This window comes from Xyrauchen texanus, chromosome 39 (genome assembly GCF_025860055.1).
Source record: "Xyrauchen texanus isolate HMW12.3.18 chromosome 39, RBS_HiC_50CHRs, whole genome shotgun sequence".
Lineage (NCBI taxonomy): Eukaryota > Metazoa > Chordata > Actinopteri > Cypriniformes > Catostomidae > Xyrauchen > Xyrauchen texanus.
In genome coordinates this window covers 1466181-1485321 of record NC_068314.1, presented here as the reverse complement: position 1 = coordinate 1485321, position 19141 = coordinate 1466181, and the positions used below count along the sequence as shown (strand labels likewise).

Below are 19141 nucleotides of genomic sequence, written 5' to 3'. Positions count from 1 at the left end.
ACTCCTAACAGAGGTATCTCCTGTAATTTCAGAACCTCTTCTTAATATTATTAACTCCTCGCTATGCTTAGGACATGTCCCAAGAAACTTTAAAATGGAAATTATCAAACCTCTTATTAAGAAGCCACAACTTGATCCTGGAGAACTGGCTAATTATAGACCGATCTCAAATCTCCCATTTATGTCGAAAATACTAGAGAAGGTAGTGTCCTCCCAAATATGTTCATTTCTACAGAGAAATAGTATATATGAACAATTTCAGTCAGGATTTAGGCCTCATCACAGTACAGAGACTGCACTTATCAGAGTTACACATGACTCTTATCATCTGATCACGGCTGCATTTCTCTTCTAGTGCTTTTAGATCTTAGTGCTGCATTCGACACGATAGATCACGACATTCTCTTGAATAGGCTGGAGAATTATGTTGCCATTAGTGGAGTTGCATTAGCTTAGTTTAGGTCCTATTTATCAGACCGCTACCACTTTGTATATGTAAACCAGGAGTTGTAAAACCAAACAAAAGTAAAGTATGGAGTGCCACAGGGATCAGTTTTAGGGCCTCTGCTTTTCTCCATGTATATGCTTCCTCTGGGAGATATTATCAGGAATCGTGGAATAAGTTTCCACTGCTATGCTGACGATACACAACTTTATATTTCTTCAAAACCTGATGAGATTTCACAATTCTCAAAATTGGACTCTCCAAAGATCAGATGGCCAGAAATTTCCTTCTTCTCAATTCTGTTAGAAAAAGATTGTAAATGTGACCCAAATTAACCCTTGTGCTTTCACAAAAAAAAGAGAAACTCAATTGGCAATTGAATAAGAGGCTTTAATCGAGGAATAATGTCATGAATTATGAACTCTAAAACTACATGTGCAGTGGCAGACGTGTCATCACGGGGCATCAGCGAGAGAAATCTGCTTTTCTTCTTGCTTGTTAAGATCCTCTCCAGAGCTGCTGCGGTGTTACTTCTTACCTAAACACATGCAGTATAAATCAGAGTAAGCATGCATGTAAATATACAGACTTTAGTGTGAAACAGGGTTTACACACCTGCTAAATACAGACACATATACCCTGAAACACTTATTGACCAGCTGGAAGTTTTCCAGAAAATTACCTGCAAATTCCAGTTTAGAACTCGTGAGAACATGACCTTTTTGAAAATACTGGTAAATTTTGCTCTGTCGATTTCCCTAAATGGGAAGTTATATCAGTACCTAAAAATGTCCATACTGATGCTGTGTGTGAACAGCACATGAGGCACATTTACAAAGGCAACCCAACAATTCATCTGGTTGCATATGTGAACAATGTACTGTCATGTGCACTCTGGTTCTGCTGACCCAATATGGGACACATGTCTGTCCCAAATATGGACTCTAACACTCTCTAAACATCCAATGAGGACGATCGAACACATCAATGACATGAAGATAAGAGTCTAAGGGGGCTTTCACACTAGCACTTTTGGTGCACACCCCGGTTCGAATGACGTCAGAGTTCGGTTCGTTTGGATGATGTGAACGCTGTCTTCCGAACTCGGGTGCGCACCCGCGAACCGTACTCGAGTCCGCTTAAAAAGGTGGTCTGGGGTACGGTTCATGTGAACTCCAGTACGGTTCGCTGCTGATATGAACGCAATCGAACCAAACCGCGGAAGTGAACCGCTATTGATGACGTATAATGTGGTCGTCAGTCTCACACGCGTCACTTTCAAAATGAGCGGAAAGGGTTTACTTTCGTGCGTGCGTGTGTGTATACACTTACCTTGACGAAAAGCGGGATTGACGCACACGCACATGCACTGCAAGCAGAGAGATGATTTCTGCTTGCCTTCGCAAAAATTGTCTTCGGCGGACAGCCCGCTGTCTTTTGAACGATTTCAGTATTTTTGCGGCAGACATACGCAAGTGTGTTTCTGTATCTTGATGTTGAAAACAAAACCAAAGGTTAAAAAAAAAGAAGAACAAATGTGAACCGAGCAGGGGGGAGCAATCGAACTCGGGTTCGGAACAGGCAATCGAACTACAGGTGAAACTCGAAAAATTAGAATATCGTGCAAAAGTTCATTAATTTCAGTAATTCAACTTAAAAGGTGAAACTAATATATTATATAGACTCATTACAAGCAAAGTAAGATATTTCAAGCCTTTATTTGATATAATTTTGATGATTATGGCTTACAGCTTATGAAAACCCCAAATTCAGAATCTCAGAAAATTAGAATATTACATGAAATCAATAAAAAAGGATTTTAAATACAGAAATGTTGGCCCTCTGAAAAGTATAATCATGCATATGTACTCAGTACTTGGTTTGGGCCCCTTTTGCATTAATTACTGCCTCAATGCGGGTGGCATGGATGCTATCAGCCTGTGGCACTGCTGAGGTGTTATGGAAGACCAAGATGCTTCAATAGCGGCCTTCAGCTCTTCTGCATTGTTTGGTCTCATGTCTCTCATCTTTCTCTTGGCAATGACCCATAGATTCTCTACGGGGTTCAGGTCAGGCGAGTTTGCTGGCCAATCAAGCACAGTAATACCATGGCCATTGAACCAGGTTTTGGTACTTTTGGCAGTGTGGGCAGGTGCCAAGTCCTGCTGGAAAATGAAGTCAGCATCTCCATAAAGCTTGTCTGCTGAAGGAAGCATGAAGTGCTCTAAAATGTCCCGGTAGACGGCTGCGTTGACTCTGGACTTAATAAAGCACAGTGGACCAACACCAGCCGATGACATGGCTCCCCAAACCAACACAGACTGTGGAAACTTCACACTGGACTTCAAGCATCTTGGATTGTGTGCCTCTCCATTCTTCCTCCAGACTCTGGGACCTTGGTTTCCAAATGAGATGCAAAATTTGCTCTCATCAGAAAAGAGGACTTTGGACCACTGAGCAACAGACCAGTTCTTTTTTTCTTCAGCCCAGGTAAGACGTTTGACATTTGAAGCCCATGTCCAGGACCCGTCTGTGTGTGGTGGCTCTTGATGCAGTAACTCCAGCCTCAGTCCACTCCTTGTGAAGCTCCCCACACATTTGAATGGCCTTTTCCTGACAATCCTCTCCAGGCTACGGTCATCCCTGCTGCTTGTGCACCTTTTTCTTCCACACTTTTCCCTTCCACTTAACTTTCTATTAATGTGCTTTGATACAGCACTTTGAGAACATCCAACTTCTTTTGCAATTACCTTTTGAGGCTTTCCCTCCTTGTGGAGGGTGTCAATGATGGTTTTCTGCACAACTGTCAGGTCAGCAGTCTTCCCCATGATTGTGAATTCAACTGAACCAGACTGAGAGACCATTTAAAGGCTCAGGAACCCTTTGCAGGTGTTTAGCTGATTAGAGTGTGACACTTTGAGCTACAATACTGAACCTTTTCACAATATTCTAATTTTCTGAGATTCTGAATTTGGGGTTTTCATAAGCTGTAAGACATAATCATCAAAATTATATCAAATAAAGGCTTGAAATATCTTACTTTGCTTATAATGAGTCTATATAATATATTAGTTTCACCTTTTAAGTTGAATTACTGAAATTAATGAACTTTTGCACGATATTCTAATTTTTCGAGTTTCACCTATAAGTGTGAAAGCCCCCTAAGCTTTAAAATGACACCTATTTTGAGCAGATCAAGCAAGTGGTTGTTGAATAATATCATAAGATTTGTTTTGTGATCAGCACCCCCTAGAGGCGAGCTGAGAGTGCAGACGATACAAACGCACCTGGGAGCTTGAGCCACTTGGGCACTTTTCCGGGGTCAGTTCTCATGGGTTTGGGTGCTGAAGTTTGAGAGTCAGAGGCGTCCTCTGTCACCCCCTGCTGTCCGGAGGAACCTGACGATTCACCTGTGGCCGCGAGAACGTCCTGAGACGGCACTGATGATGAGAGTGGAGGAGGAGAGCACGGCATACAGCTGACAGATGCAGAGAGAGAGAGAGAGAGAGCGGATCAGAAGACAGAAACAGTGTTCTGAGCCATCAGTCCTCAAATACACGTTTTAGGACGTGCAAGAGTTCTGAAGAGCTCAACTCGTCTCTCTGACCCCTTTCATGTGAATTACACAGGTCAAAGGTCAAGACCACCTGAGCACCTGCAGCGATGAAAGACTTCCTGCAGAGCATCACATGAATGAAAGAGGTTTAATCAGCGAGACGAGACTTCTCCACAGTTCAGCTCACAGAGGAAATGTTTAGATCCATCAGTCTTGTGCAGAAACCAGTTTTAACAGAAATGATGTTTGACTTGTGTAAAGTGTATTTTGTGGGATGTGTGTGTTGCAGGGGTTTCTAGGAAAGCGTTGACTATCTTTAGAGGAAACATTGTGGAATGACACATTGGAAACTCAAAGGAATTGCAGACGGTGACAGTCTGAACATGAAAACAAACTGCTGGCGTGCAGAAGCGTGTGTGTGTGTGTGTGTGTGAGAGAGAGAGTGTGAGACTGAGTTAGTGAGTGAGAGTGTGTGAGTTAACACACAGTCAGCTTTTTGGGTTTATGGCGTTATGTCGTCACAGCGACGAGTTGTATAATTGTCTGTATCTTCACACAGATGTGGTCAGTAAGTGATTTAATGACAGTAAAATCATGTTAACACACATATTGTTTATGTGTTTATACTTTTGAAACAGTATTTTAATGTTACAGATTAAACCCCATTGACTTCCATTGTAAGTGTGTCACTGGAACAAACATTTGTGCTTTATTAAATATACATAAATAAAAATGTTTGTATCTTAGTGATTATTGAAGCAATAAGCCATTCAAGGCCATGTGTTACAGTCATTTTGCCATTATTAAGAAAGTTTTGGGCATTTCAGCTTCATTACTTGCCTAAAAACTCCTCTTTGTAAAATTGCATTACAGTATATAAAAATCATCAGTAACTGAAACTTGATTTCATTATGATTTTGATCTCATAAGAAATGCACATGACTGCGCAAAGAAAAAGAGAAATATTTACCCTGCAATGAGCTTATCTGCCTGTAGGGCGGAGACACCGTCACCCAACAGATCACTGCGCAAATAACAATCTGGAGACACACACACACACACACGCGATTATAACGGATAGTTCACCGTCCTCATTTACTCATCATGTCAATCCAAACCCATATGACTTTCTTCTGTCAAAGAATACGCAGGTCTTCTCCATTCAGTGACTCACTATAAACACTTGTCATTTGGAAAAGAGCTGCATAAACATTCTTCCATGGCGAAAACAACATGAGAGTGAGTAAATAATGACAGAACTTTCACTTCCGGGTGAACTATCCCAGTTCAGACTGTGGCTAATGGGACCAGTGCTCCCCATTCCCCAGAATGCACTGTGTTCCCAGTCTAATAAGATTACATTGATGTCATTCATAAGTTTGAAGATAAACATGACAAACCTGTCCTCACATCTGAGCCGAAGTACACGACAGCAGCCGGGAAGAGATTCGCCTGAGAGAGAGACAGATAGTTGAATTAGTGCGGTCCGTCTCAATGTTGAGTTGAGACACATCGGTCAAAATAAACTACAAAAAACACAACAAGTTGAAGAGTCTCTTAAAACATCAGATCATTTCAGCCTTTCATGACAGAGCAAGATTAGATCAGGTTGAAAAATGTCAATGGAAAAAACTTCTAGATTTAGTATTATATGTGGAAATAAAATGGATTTTCACTATAAAAAATACGGTAATACGGAATAATGATCGCTCAGCAGCGACACTTCTGTATTCTTTTGGAATCGCATAAAAGAGCTGGTATCAATGGCCGCTTCATTCACATTGAGCTGAAAAAGTCCTCGTGGTGGCGTAGTGACTCGCCTCAATCCAGGTGTTGGAGGATGAATCTCAGTCAGGATTAATCCGCGCATTCTTCACGCTATTCTCCGCAGCATCCACGCGCAACTCACAACACGCCCCATCGAGAACCACATTATAGCGACCACGAGGAGGTTACCCCATGTGAACTCTACCCTCCCTAGCAACCGGCCCAATTTGGTTGCTAAGGAAACCTGACTGGAGTCACTCAGCACGCCCTGAATTCAAACTCACGACTCCAGGTGTGATAGTCAGCGTCAATACTTGCCAAGCAATAATGTGGTTCTCGGTGGGGCGCACACACACACACACACACACACACACACACACACACACACACACACACACACACACACACACACACCTCTCACCTGATATAGTGTGGCACTCGGCTCATCCAGGATGGTTTTAGGTGGAGCAACAACTAGAATAATAAAAAACAAAGATGAAACACACACGCTAAAGGGAATATCAAAGTGTGTGTGTTTCTTTGAGTGGGGAGGGTAGCGTAGCGGTTAGCGCGCTGCGGCCCGAGCGACCTGGCGGCCCGAGCGACCTGGCGACCCGAGCGACCCGAGCGACCTGGCGACCCGAGCGAACCTGGCGACCCGAGTTCGATTCCCACTCATGGCCAACACCAGTGACGATTATCTGAACTGGTCCCGGGACTCCCCTAGGTCGACTCAGCCTAAAATGAGTACTTGGTGCAGTGTGTAAAACATTGCCACTGGGGAGACAAAGGCAGTCGGGCGTGGTGCTGGCCACCCACCCCCTCGTGTACCGTTCCGGCCTTCATAGGTGCTTGCTAACAGCACTTGCCCGTACAGTCTGTTAAGGCTAAATGGGGATCTTTATCTTTGTCTTTGAGTGTGAGCGTGTGTGTGTTTATGTATGTGTTGTGATTGTGTCTGTGTGTGTGTGTACAAACTTACACAGGTAAAACTGCAGTTCTGGGACTTGAAGGTGAGAACTGATGAATTGTCTCAGAGCACCAACTGAATAAAAGACAGCAAACATTGAAAAATAGTCTGGAATAACAGAAGACAGATCAGCTGTGCAGTTAACTTCTCTGGATTTTGACATTGTCTCGTGAAAAACAGAGCTGCAGCCCTTAAATCCAGAAGAGAATCAGCATTTATGAGCCCATTTCTCATTCCTAAAAGGGTTAATAGTTTCCAATTTATGAGTAAAATAAAGTCTCGGTTCACATTACTCTGAGACACATTTTGTTCAAAAACATAAATTCACAATCATGTGAGTATTGAATCAGTTGTGTTTATTCTTTTTTGAAGTTGCTAAGCAGTTCTGGGTCAACCAAGGAATGGACATCAAAACTGCGCACAGAGAGGGAGAGAGAGAGACAGAGAGAGAGAGAGAGAGACATGAAGTCTGACCTGTTTCTAGAGGTCTGAAGAACCCCTGCAGAACCTGCCGGTCTGGAAACTGGACTCTCAGCGCCACCTGAATCCATAGTGATAAAATAATCATATAACAACAGATATCCAGTTGGATTTTATTACACTGCACTCTGGAGTACTCGATCCTGATTGGTCAATCAATACTTCTGGAAGCCTAACCTTTGGATACCTGTCCAACTTCTCCTTCATCTGAGCCTCTCTGAGAGATTTAGTCATGAGAGGAGCTTCCTCGAGCGCTCTCCTAACAGACAGAGAGACAGTTACCTCTACATGAAAGAATAGTAAATAATAATAAAGCTGTAGCATGTAAAGACAGAATCACAGTGTTCTGACCTCTCACTCTTCAACTGAGCGAATCTCTTCCTGATGTCGTCCACGGTGACCTCAAAAAACTCGTCAGGGAGTTCTCCGTCGTCATGGTGACGAGCTCCGGAGTCCAGATGGAAGACCAGCGGCTCCCTGTCAACCGGCTGAACACAGCAATGTTATATAAATGCAATATTGTGAGGAACAAAGCACTGACATATTGATATAAATGATTAGCACTATCAGCTCTATAAGGATTTGAAGTGTGTGTTCACCTCCAGACATTCCTCTGTATTCTCCTCATCTGTAACAGCTGGTTTGGCATTCATTGATCTCTGAATCAAAAAACATGTGAAAACATGAAAACGGGTGTTTCATATCAGAGCTCTTACTATACGGTGTATTTTAGCTCAGCTGGAACATTGTATCAGCCAATCAGCATCCAGGACTGCAAGTATCAGTTACAAAAACCGTGTCAGAGAATAGAGACCAAACAAAAGACGTATGGAAAATATATCAGTATAAGAGAAAAGCAAAACCTGTGTGTTGTGTGTCTGCATGTACGGGAGTCTGATAGCATATTAAATGCACATCATCCATCTGTCTGTCTCTCTCTAAACAAATCTACAACAGAGAAACATTCCAAACACAAACAGACAGAGTCGAACAGACAGACAGACAGATAGATAGATATAGAGACAGACAAACACAAACAATATGGAACAGACAGATAGGAAGAAAGATGGGCAGGACAGCCAGATTTATCGACCAACAGATGGATGGACAGACAAACATCAAGGATGAAAATAGAACAGACATATGGACGGATGGACAGACAGACAGATATAGAGACAGACAGACAAATGGATGGACAGACAGACGAACGGACGGATGGACAAACACAAACATGTTTACAAAAATATGAAACAGACAGACAGACAGACAAACTCACTTTGACTTCATGGCTCGGTTTGGGTTTTTTGGCTTTGGGTGGGCTGCTGGTCACAGATGAAGTCCACGATGTGGAGGTCTTCAGTCCAGTCGCTGCCGGTCCCCCCAGACGCTGACCACTTCCTGAAAATGGCACAAAGCTAATGGCCGTGGCTGAGTGGGCGGGGCTGTGGCACTGCTGGGACGTCCCGGGTTGCTCTTCGTCATTTTGTGGCATTACTTTGGACTGTTGTTCCTGATCTCTGATTTTGGGCCGCACTGCCTGCTCTTGGCCTTTGTTAGGCTCCTCCTCTTCCTGTTTGACAGGATATGACTGGTTCACAGTGACCACAGAGGGTGGAGATGGGGTTTCCGTGGCAACAGGAGCAGGTGCGGTCTCCTCTCGCTGATCAGGAAGGGCGGTTTTGACAGCAGTTGATGGTTCCGGTGGAGCAAGCGTTGAGACGGTTGCTTTGGCAACAGACTCCGTTGGCGTAGCGACCGCATCCACGGACTCACCTGAATCCGAGATGCTGCTGCCTTTTTGCACATATCTAATGCAAAGAGACAAACCCATCATCATCATAATGATCTTGAGATGCACCATTATGGAATTTTTAGGGTTGATAATGATAACCGATAATCAAAAGCTTGTGGCGGCTGATCACAATAACGGATCATTCTACCTTTGTGTTTTAACCCTTTCAACCATGAGAATGTCTTACGTGCACATTACAAAAGCAAATATAATGGTGCAAGCAAAAATGTCATTCAAATTACTCCATTATCATTATCGATAATAGTCCTTTAATTTCCCAGTTATCAGCAAACAATAGATCATCCACCTCTTTAATGATCACATGACGTTGGCAAGAGCTCACCGTATGATGGCACTTCCTCCGGTGAGACCCAAAGACTTTAGAGTGGTTTTCTTCAGCGCATCCTCACCACTGATCTACAACCAGAAGACAACAGATACTTCATCATGAACGTCAACGTGGCATTCACAACCCATTTTACTGTCATGTGGACTTCATGATGAACCAGAGTGATGCTGCAACTCATTATTGATAATTGATTAAACTGATGATTATTTTTTCAATTAATAGGAAATCTGATTTTAATTCCTGTATTTTATAAAAAAATACAATATTTGATATCTATGTTTAGGATTGCATGATATACATCAAATCAAATCACTTTATTGTGCACGTACAATGTTTCAAATATAACAATATAAATTCCATAGTTTGGAAGCACGAGGACAATTTAAACAACTTCATTATAAATTAGAGAGAGAGAGAGAGACAGAGAGAGAGAGAGACAGTCCTACCTCATCTCTCATGTAAACACACACTGGTGTGAGTCCCGACACCTCAAGCTCAGACATCCTGTGAAGATGAAACAAATCAAAATATCGGTCATGAAGAAAACACAAGCACTGATCCGTTGTATGACATGTAGGAAACAAGAACACGTGTGTAGCATTTCACATGTGTGTATTATGTGTATATATACACTACAACATATACATGTATATATATACACATTGTTATCCTGGAATCTGCCCCTACATGCACACCTACCAGTTAAAAAATCAATCATTTAGTCATTTACATTAAGTCATTTAGCAGACGCTTTTATCCAAAGCGACTTACAAATGAGACACATAGCAAGCGATTCGTCACATCTGCAGTACAGGACTGCCATGTTCTCACAGTGGCTGGGGTAGTAAAGATTGCGCAGAAGAGACAGACAAGGATTTATTTCGTTGTTTTGTACATTAAGTGTAGGTTAAGTGCAATTAGTGTGGGTCGGTTAAGTGCTCGTGGAACAGATGTGTTTTCAGCTTGTTCTTGAATGTTGAGATGGTTCAGTCTTGGACAGAGTATGTGAACCAGAGGGAGGAGTCTGAAGGAGCTGAGGGTGGGGTGTGTTACAACAGGAGAAGCGATCTGTGAGGCAAAGGGGGAGTGGTCTGTGATGAAAAGGGGATGGACTGTGATAGCAGTGGGTGGAGACTGAGTACAGGGGGAGTGGTTTGATAAAAAGTGTAAGTGGTCTGTGAAAGCAGTGGGAGGGGTCTGTGAGAAGAGAAGGAGTGGTCTATAAGGGTAAGGACTGTAGTCGGATGGGATCTGCAAGAATGGGTGAGTGGTCTGGAAAAACAGTGGGAGGGGCCTGTTAGAGCACAGGTGTGGTTTTGGATAGCAGTGGGAGGAGTTTGTGAGAACAGGGGCAGTGGTCTATGAGGGTTAGGATAGCAGTGGGATACCAGCACTTTCTCTGCATGAAAGAAGTGGTAGTGGGAGGGGCCAGTTGGAGCAGGGGATGTGATTTGGGAAAGGAGTGGGAGGGGTCTGCAAGAACAAAGGATTGGTCTGGAAAAAACATTGTTTTCGACTTGAACTGCATCTCGATTTCCCGATCGGTGAGATTAGCCGGTTGCAGTCAGGGGAGGAGTTGAAAAGAGGGCCGTCAAACCGGAAACTTTTGTGCTTCCCATCGTGTCCAGACCCTACATCAGTCATGGCATATCGTGCAAAGGTTGTTTTCATTATTTCAGACAATCGTGGAATTCAGATGCTTGAATTTTACATATAATAACCAGCAACATTCATTTGAAAATGCTACAGTATGTGCTGCTTAATGTAGTGCCAGCTGTGTGTACAAAAAGCCCAATAAAAGCCTTTATTATTTTAATACCAATAATGCAGTCAGTATTTTTCATCTTTCTGAATGTTTTTATAAATAAACATGATATTGCTATGACAAACATAATATAAATCATATAAACATGATGTACTCTTATGAAAACACAAATTTCGAGTTCCCGCCGATCTAAACACCTTGGTATTGGCATACTACCACACTATTCTTATTTCTGCCATAGACTGACAGCAGAAGTAGCAAGAGTAGTATGTGAAGTATGCCATTGCGAACGCAGCCCATGAAACACTCGTCATCACTGGCATGTTGTAGTCTGGCCAATCATGAATAAGCTGTGTCATCATCAGAGCATCTCCTCTGCAGCAACTGCGGTGGCTGAGCCAGCTGGCTACTCTCGAATCGCTCTTGCGGTACTTTGATTGCATACCTCATGGTGCCGTCTCAAGTCAGACAAAATATCTAACAGACATGCACTGCTTCAAGTCCAGCGCCGATCGGTCAGCACAGCATGAAGTCGAACACACCTAATGGTAGGTGTCTGTGCGCACATGCGTAGTGGTCTATGAGAGTAAGGATAGTAGGATGGTGTCTGAAAGAATGGGGGAGTGATCTAGATAACAGTGGGAGGGGCCTGTTGGAGTAGGAGTGGAGGTTTGGGATGAGTGGGAGGTGTTTGTGAGAACAGGGGGAGTGGTCTGAGGATAAGGATAGTAGGATGTGTCTGAAATAATGGGGGAGTGGTCTGTATAATAGAGGGAGGGGCCTGTTGGAACAGGAGGGGTGGTTTGGGATATGAGTGAGAGGGAAAGGATGGGAAGGATTTTGAAGATCTTGAAAGTGGTGCTGAGTGCTCATAAAAGAACCCGTTAATCGTTCAGTTCAAAGGAGCGGGCCACAATTACATACCACAGCAGGGAACTCGATTCTGTTCAAGAGGAATGCTTCAGAGGTTTCTTGATTAAATCAATATAAACCACCACATACACACATTAAAACATAATTTTTGATTATTTACCTTCTACACAAACAATAAACAAACACAAATAAACTTTAACACACAAACAGCAGTCAGCACACCTGGTTTGGGGAAAGTGTGTCAGTAGATCCCATAAAGTCTGTCCACTGCAGAAAGAGCCCTGAAGACGAGACCCATCGCCCAACTGCAGAGCGATCCGAACCTGAAATACACAACTTACAGCATTATAGAAGACAAAAATATATATTTATGGAGTTTGCAAAAGTAGCTAACCTGAAACTAATGTATAAATGTGCAATAAAATACAGAAAGGAAAAAAGTGTTAGAAAAACTGGCATTCATTTTCCTATTTTAATCAATATTGGTCCGATTTAGTAATTTATCTCTTCAAATAGATTTTTGACAAAGAGTGTATTTGGTGAAAAAATAGACGGCAACGGTACTTTTTATTGGCATGTAAAACAACCAACCACAGTTCACCTTTTATGCGTGCCGTTCTTTTAAACATGCAATAGAGCGGCAGTAACCGTGCCCGCCCACTCTTTCAGCCATCTTGGTTCCAGAAGTATTTTTCCCAGTGATTTAATCAAATCCTTCATAAAAGAGTTGTGCACCATGAACCAAAGCAACCAGCCCCGAAGTGAATCACAATATTACAAACTTTGATTTGAAGCTAAAAAAGTGAAAATCAGACAAAAAAGACGGCAGTGGCGCAACTGAATACAAAGCAATGGAAACTTATAAAACCATCCATTTTAATTTGTTGATTTTAAGAATAGACCAAGTTTACATTTATTGAGAAATATTTCGATATACAGTACAAATATATCAGTAGGTATATCAAATATATAGATCGTTTGCGTCATTCACAGTGCATCATGGGAGCGGGCGGTCACTTCAGGACTTGTTTGGCAGGTGTTCTTGGCTGCAGTTCTCTGATTGGTGGATCTTTCTTTTCAGGATCATGGGTAGTGTTGTTGTTCACAAGGAAATCCTCTATCAAACCCAGTTTTCAAACAATGAAGTTGAAATAACATGGACAGATGTCTTAAACAGAAGCATTTACCATCGCATAACGACCTCGGAGCTCACGGCAGATCTGTCTTTAAAGGTTTAGAAGTTGAAAATCAATTAGTCTAAGGAACAAATGAATGGGATTTTTACTTCCGGAACAAGACTGTTGCACTCTATCGACGACACAATAAAGCAGCAAAATGGTAACGGCGAATAATGAGCGCAGTTGTTCGTGATAATCGTTAAGAGACTTGTTTCGATTTTCAAAAGGGCCTCAAACAAAACTTTTGAACATATTTCAAAGATTCTGTACCATCACATTCAAAAGCTTTGGCAAATTCTGCGATAAGTTGTTCTCTGGAGCATGCCGTCTGACACAAGATCTGTGCGAATTCAATCTGGAGGAGCCAGAGTGATTAGAGTGAAATTATAATAACCCTGCTCTGGCCAGAAATCTTCTGTAGAGACAGAACATTTATAAAAGCTTACAATAAGAGATAAAACTTGGGAAAAGCCTGTAGGAGAAGCCTGTAATTGTGAGGCAGTTCCAGCAGCGCATCAAGGCTGTGAAGGCTTGTGCGATCAGAACCGTAAAGTAACACACAGCCGCACTTGGACACCAGCGAGCATTCTTCCTGCAACATGAGCGAGAATGGCCGTTAAACATTGGAGGGAAGATGCGAATGGTGCTTTACGAGCGCCGGTCATTAATCATTTGCCTTCATCTTTCAATCAAGCAAAAACATTTTCCTTTCATCTGTAGTTCCAGCTATAAACACACTAAACATGCTCGTCTCTTGTATGTTTCAGCAGTATAAACACATTCTTGTGAATCTGTAAAACACAGCAGATGGGAACAAGGCTGTGTCCGCATGTTTGTGCTAAACACATGCTTTATACATGCATCACGAACAGCATGTTGTGTGTTAAGATGTGGGCGACCCTTTTGGGATGCATGGAAAACACGGGCCAGGACTAATGATGTCATCGATTGCTGGCCCACCGCAGTGTGACCCCTTATCTCTTATTGTTTAAAAATAAAAACATCTCACAGATTCTGTAAGGGGTATGTAAACTTATGAGCACAACTGAATGATGTTTTATAGAACACACGTCCTGTGAACTCACTAACCATCAAGCGTACCATCTCTGATCTGCTCGTATATCACACACAGAGTAAATAAAAGCGTGACAGGGAGGAAACGTGAATATATGCTGATGTTTATCTGCACTGTAAACACCACCAAAAGAAACAGGAGAAGAGGTCAAGGCTTTATGTTATATAAACATATGATCTTTTGATGTTCATTTAGTTTATAAAAAGTTCCGGCTCTAAAATCTGATTGGATAAGCCATGTTCAAAGACATATAACATAAGTAGATAGTTGTAAACAAGTCAAACGTCTGTTCCCCCCTTAATATGTTTTTTGGTTAATGCTTATTAACAGACAATAATGAAATGACACAAATCAAGGTTTTAAAATGTACTTGGATATGTCCCAAACTTTGGTAGCAGGGTGGCAAACACTGTAAACCTATTTCAAAAACGAATGTCAAATAAACAGCTAATTTACTTAGCTTGAGCCGATACATTGTTAGAAAAACATTAACGTCACAGAGTGCTCCACTAATATAAACCAGAACTTCTCTGCAGCAATTAACTGTAAAGAAACAAAAAGGTTTGTTTTCATTGTCCTTTATTAAACTGTAATGACTTGCTCAGCTTCTCGAACTTTTCTGCCAATAATAGGGATATTTAGGATCTAAATGTGTCACACAAAGTCCTCTATAAACACACAGATTACACACCATACTGTCTGCTGCTGTCTGCGGCCGCGAGCGTGGCACGACCTCCAGTTTGGCATTATTTGGCAGACTGGCAAACCTCCACTGTAGAGTCAGATCCAGAACGTTCCTTTGAAACCTGCAGACAAAGAGAACAATCACACAGACAATGAGCTGTGAACCACACAAACACCACAATAACACACACACATTCTGCATGAATGCAGTTTATTATTACCCAAATTCATATGAGTGTTACTAATAGCAATCCTGAATACAGAAAAATGCTTGTTTTTCTGGTGTCACGCATGAAACATTAAAATCAAACTTTAATTTCTCTCATTTCAAGAAACACAACAATGATGTTGAATTTATATTTCGTGAAATATTTTCAGGTTAAACTCACTTGAGTCCAAGTTCATCTGGATTAAAGCCGTGTTTCTTACACACATCTTCCAGTACCTGCAGATTTAAACATCTCAACATTAATTTCACTTCCGAAAAACTCATCTAGACAGTGTTTGGAGGTTTCGCAGGTGTATTTAGAGTCAGCAGTACTCTTTAATAAAAATAGGACATATTCTGAACTATTGTTGGAGTACTGCTTATATTTTCTAGAGTCTCTTCTCAAATGTAAGATGTACTACATAAACGGACATAACCAATTTGACAGGTAGGTGGTTTACTAGAGTTTGAGACACAGTCAATAAATCAGTCCATTTGTGGGGATCTGTGTATCTCAGTGAGTATTGACGCTGACTATCACACCTGGAGTCGTGAGTTTGAATCCAGGGTGTGCGGAGTGACTACAGCCAGGTCTCCATAGCAACCAAATTGGCCCGGTTGCTAGGGAGGGTAGAGTCACATGGGGTAACCTCCTCGTGGTCGCTATAATGTGGTTCTCGCTGTCGGTGGGGCATGTGGTGAGTTGTGCGTGGATGCCGCGGAGAATAGCGTGAAGCCCCAAAACACGCTAGGTCTCCATGGTAACACACTCAACAAGTCACGTGATAAGATGCGCGGCTGACGGTCTCAGACGTGGAGGCAACTGAGATTTGTGATCCGCCACCCGGATTGAGGCGAGTCACTACGCCACCACGAGGACTCAGAGCGCATTGGGCATTCCAGATTGGGGCGTAAAAAATGTCAGTTTGAGTGGATAAGATAAAGAAAAAAATACCAAAAAAACACCACGGCAAATCTGCATGGCACCAAATGTCAGCAACAGGATCAGAAATTAACTGGCATTTGGGTCAAAAAATACTACCAAAATTTAAAAAGTGGGGGCTTGAGTTCTTCTGTATTTGAATTATAACATCTGATTTATTTCTGCATATTCCATTCTAGGCATATAGTTGAAGTCAGAAGTTTACACACATTTTAGCCAAACACATTTAAACTCAGTTTTCACAATTTCTGACATTTAATGGTGGAAAACTTTCCCTGTCTCAGGTCAGTTGGGATCACTAATTTATTTTAAGAATGTGAAATATCAGAATAATAGTCGAGAGAATGATTTATTTCAGCTTTTATTTCTTTCATCACATTCCCAGTGGGTCAGAAGTTTACATACACTTTGTTAGTATTTGGCAGCATTGCCTTTAAATTGTTTAACTTGGGTCAAATGTTTTGGGAATCCTTCCACAAGCTTCTCACAATCAGTTTCTGGAATTTTGTCCCATTCCTCCAGACAGAACTGGTGTAACTGAGTCAGGTCTGTCGGCCTTCTTGCTCACACACACTTTCAGTTCTGCCCACAAATGTTCAATCGGATTGAGGTCAAGACTTTGTGATGATCACTCCAATATCTTGACTTTTTGTCCTTAAGCCATTTTCCACAACTTTGGAGGTGTGCTTGGGGTCATTGTCCATTTGGAAGACCCATTTGTGACTGAGCTTTAACTTCCTGTCTGATGTCTTCAGATGTTGCTTCAATATATCCACATAATTTTCCTTCCTCATGATGTCATCTATTTTGTGAAGTGCACCAGTCCCTCCTGCAGCAAACACCCCCACAACATGATGCTGCACCCCCATGATTCACGGTTGGGATGGTGTTCTTCAGCTGGCGAGTCTCACCCTTTTTCCTCCAAACATAACGATGGTCATTATGGCCAAACAGTTGCATTTGTGTTTCATCAGACCAGAGGACATTTCTCCAAAAAGTAACATCATTGTCCCCATGTGCACTTGCAAACTGTAGTCTGGGTTTTATATGGTGGTTTTGGAGCAGTGTCTTCTTCCTTGCTGAGCACCTTTCAGGTTATGTCGATATAGGACTGGTTTTGCTGTGGATCTAGATACTCGTCCACCTGTTCCCTCCAGCATCTTCACAAGGTCCTTTGCTGTTGTTCTGGGGTTGATTTGCACTTCTAACACCAAACTACGTTCATCTCTAGAAGACAGAATGCGTCTCCTTCCTGAGCGGTATGATGACTGTGTGGTCACATGGTGTTTATACTTGTGTACTATTGTTTGTACAGATGAACACGGCACCTTCAGGGGTTTGGAAATTGCTCCCAAGGATGAACCAGACTTGTGGAGGTCCACAATAATTAATATATAATAAATGAGGCACTGAGTATGACAGTAGGCCTTAAAATTCATCCACAGGTACACCTCCAGTTCAGTACACCTCCTATCAGAAGATAATTGTCTAAAGGCTTGACATCATTTTCTGGAGTTTTCCAATCTGCTTAAAGGCACAGTTAACTTAGTGTATGTAAACTTCTGACCCACTGGAATTGAGATAGTCAATTAAAAGTGAAACAATCTGTCTGTAAACAACTGTTGGAAAAATAAGTAGTTGTCCTAAATGACTTGCCAAAACTATAGCTTGCTAATATTAAATCTGTGGAGTTTTAATGACTTCAACCAAAGTGTATGTAAACTTCTAACTTCAACTGTACACATTATTGCATAAAAACATAATATATTATTACTCATATCGAGAACTTTTGTTAATAAATAGATTAAATGTAAGAATTTGACATTTTTAAATATGATTACAAAACATAAATGAAAAAAAAATGCCACTGAAACAATCTAATCCAGGGGGCAAATATTGCCACTTAATGTAAAAGTTAAAGAATAATATCACCATTGTACAAAACTGAAACATGTTAATGTATTTTGGAAATCGTTTATGTGTCTTGCTTCCAAACAGTTTCATTGGCTGTGTCTGAAAACAGTCAGCTCTCCCTACATAGACAAAACAGCGAAATACAACCATAGTATTATTATCAGAATACAGTACTCCAGTTCCCTTCCTTATAAAGCATCATGTCTTATTACAGGCTTCTACAGGAAAGGAAACACTGTATTTGTAGGTGAAAGATGATGTGGTGTGTTTTGGCAGCATATAGCGCTTACATCTGCTTTCATGTGAAGCGCTTCAGTGAAACAGATCCGAATTAAATTAAGATGTGTGCTGATTAAAGTCAGTGTTACCTGCAGCAGCGGTGTGTTTGGAGACACTTTCACTGTTTGTCTTCTTCCATTGGGAGTCAACACTGACACAGCTGCACTGCTCGCCGCCATGACACTCTGTGACGTCACCGCGTTCGTCTGACAAACCTGTGTGCGTCACTTCAGAAGCAGCCGGTGGAAGAAGGTGGATCTTCTTCTGTTCTGTTTCCTCTTAAAGAATGTAGTTTAACTAATTTATGTAATATTCCAATTGCAAATCAAGTTACATATCTGGGAGTTGTTATATGTAAAGATGAGAATTTGCGTAATAATTTAAACTTCAACCCAATTATTAACAAAACTAGTAAGAGGTTTAATGCATGGCTACAAAGGGATCTATCAATTCTGGGGCGGGTACTTTTGTCAAAGGCTGAAGGAATCTCCAGATCAGTCTATGTTTCGTTATCATTGGATATTCCCACTAAAGTTACCAAACAACTAGATAAAATGCTTTTTGATTTTATTTGGAAAAACAAGCCACATTATTTGAGAAAAGAAATTTTATGCAATCCTAAAGATCATGGTGGTTTAGAGGTTTTGAGTTATGATGCTTTGAACAATGTATTTAAAATAAATTGGCTTATTCAGTATTTAAAAAATAAGGAATGCATTTGGAATTCCTTTCCCAATTATCTGTTTAAACAATTGGGCTGACCTCTCATTTTTACTGAAGTGTAACTTTTCGATTGACAAAATACCATTTAAGCTTGCAAAATTTCATAAACAAGCTCTCATGGCATGGACACTGGCCTACAA

The 19141-nt window shown here is 41.5% G+C and overlaps 1 protein-coding gene across 1 annotated transcript; it reads right to left on the bottom strand.

Annotated features, from left to right (window-relative positions):
• Nucleotides 1-814: 814 nt before the first annotated feature.
• aspscr1 (ASPSCR1 tether for SLC2A4, UBX domain containing) lies at nucleotides 815-18476 on the bottom strand. Its single transcript, XM_052111429.1, has 17 exons — nucleotides 18368-18476; nucleotides 15324-15379; nucleotides 14942-15056; nucleotides 12220-12320; nucleotides 9806-9863; nucleotides 9354-9427; nucleotides 8495-9026; nucleotides 7818-7877; nucleotides 7570-7706; nucleotides 7396-7477; nucleotides 7213-7279; nucleotides 6751-6813; nucleotides 6190-6242; nucleotides 5402-5453; nucleotides 4972-5041; nucleotides 3733-3923; nucleotides 815-983 (listed from the first exon to the last, which is right to left on the bottom strand). Exons 1-17 carry the CDS (start codon nucleotides 18455-18457, stop codon nucleotides 973-975), a joined length of 1812 nt encoding a protein of 603 aa, XP_051967389.1. The 5' UTR covers nucleotides 18458-18476; the 3' UTR covers nucleotides 815-972.
• Nucleotides 18477-19141: the final 665 nt, after the last annotated feature.

Excerpts from the sequence above, each read along its gene's own strand:
- aspscr1 (XM_052111429.1), bottom strand. The coding sequence starts at position 18,457 with ATGGCGGCGAGCAGTGCAGCTGTGTCAGTGTTGACTCCCAATGGAAGA. Across the intron at positions 15,057-15,323 it reads CCAGATGAACTTGGACTCAA|GTTTCAAAGGAACGTTCTGG; the intron begins GTGAGTTTAACC and ends CTTTGTCTGCAG. Across the intron at positions 12,321-14,941 it reads AGACAGCAGCAGACAGTATG|GTTCGGATCGCTCTGCAGTT; the intron begins GTGTGTAATCTG and ends TGTGTATTTCAG.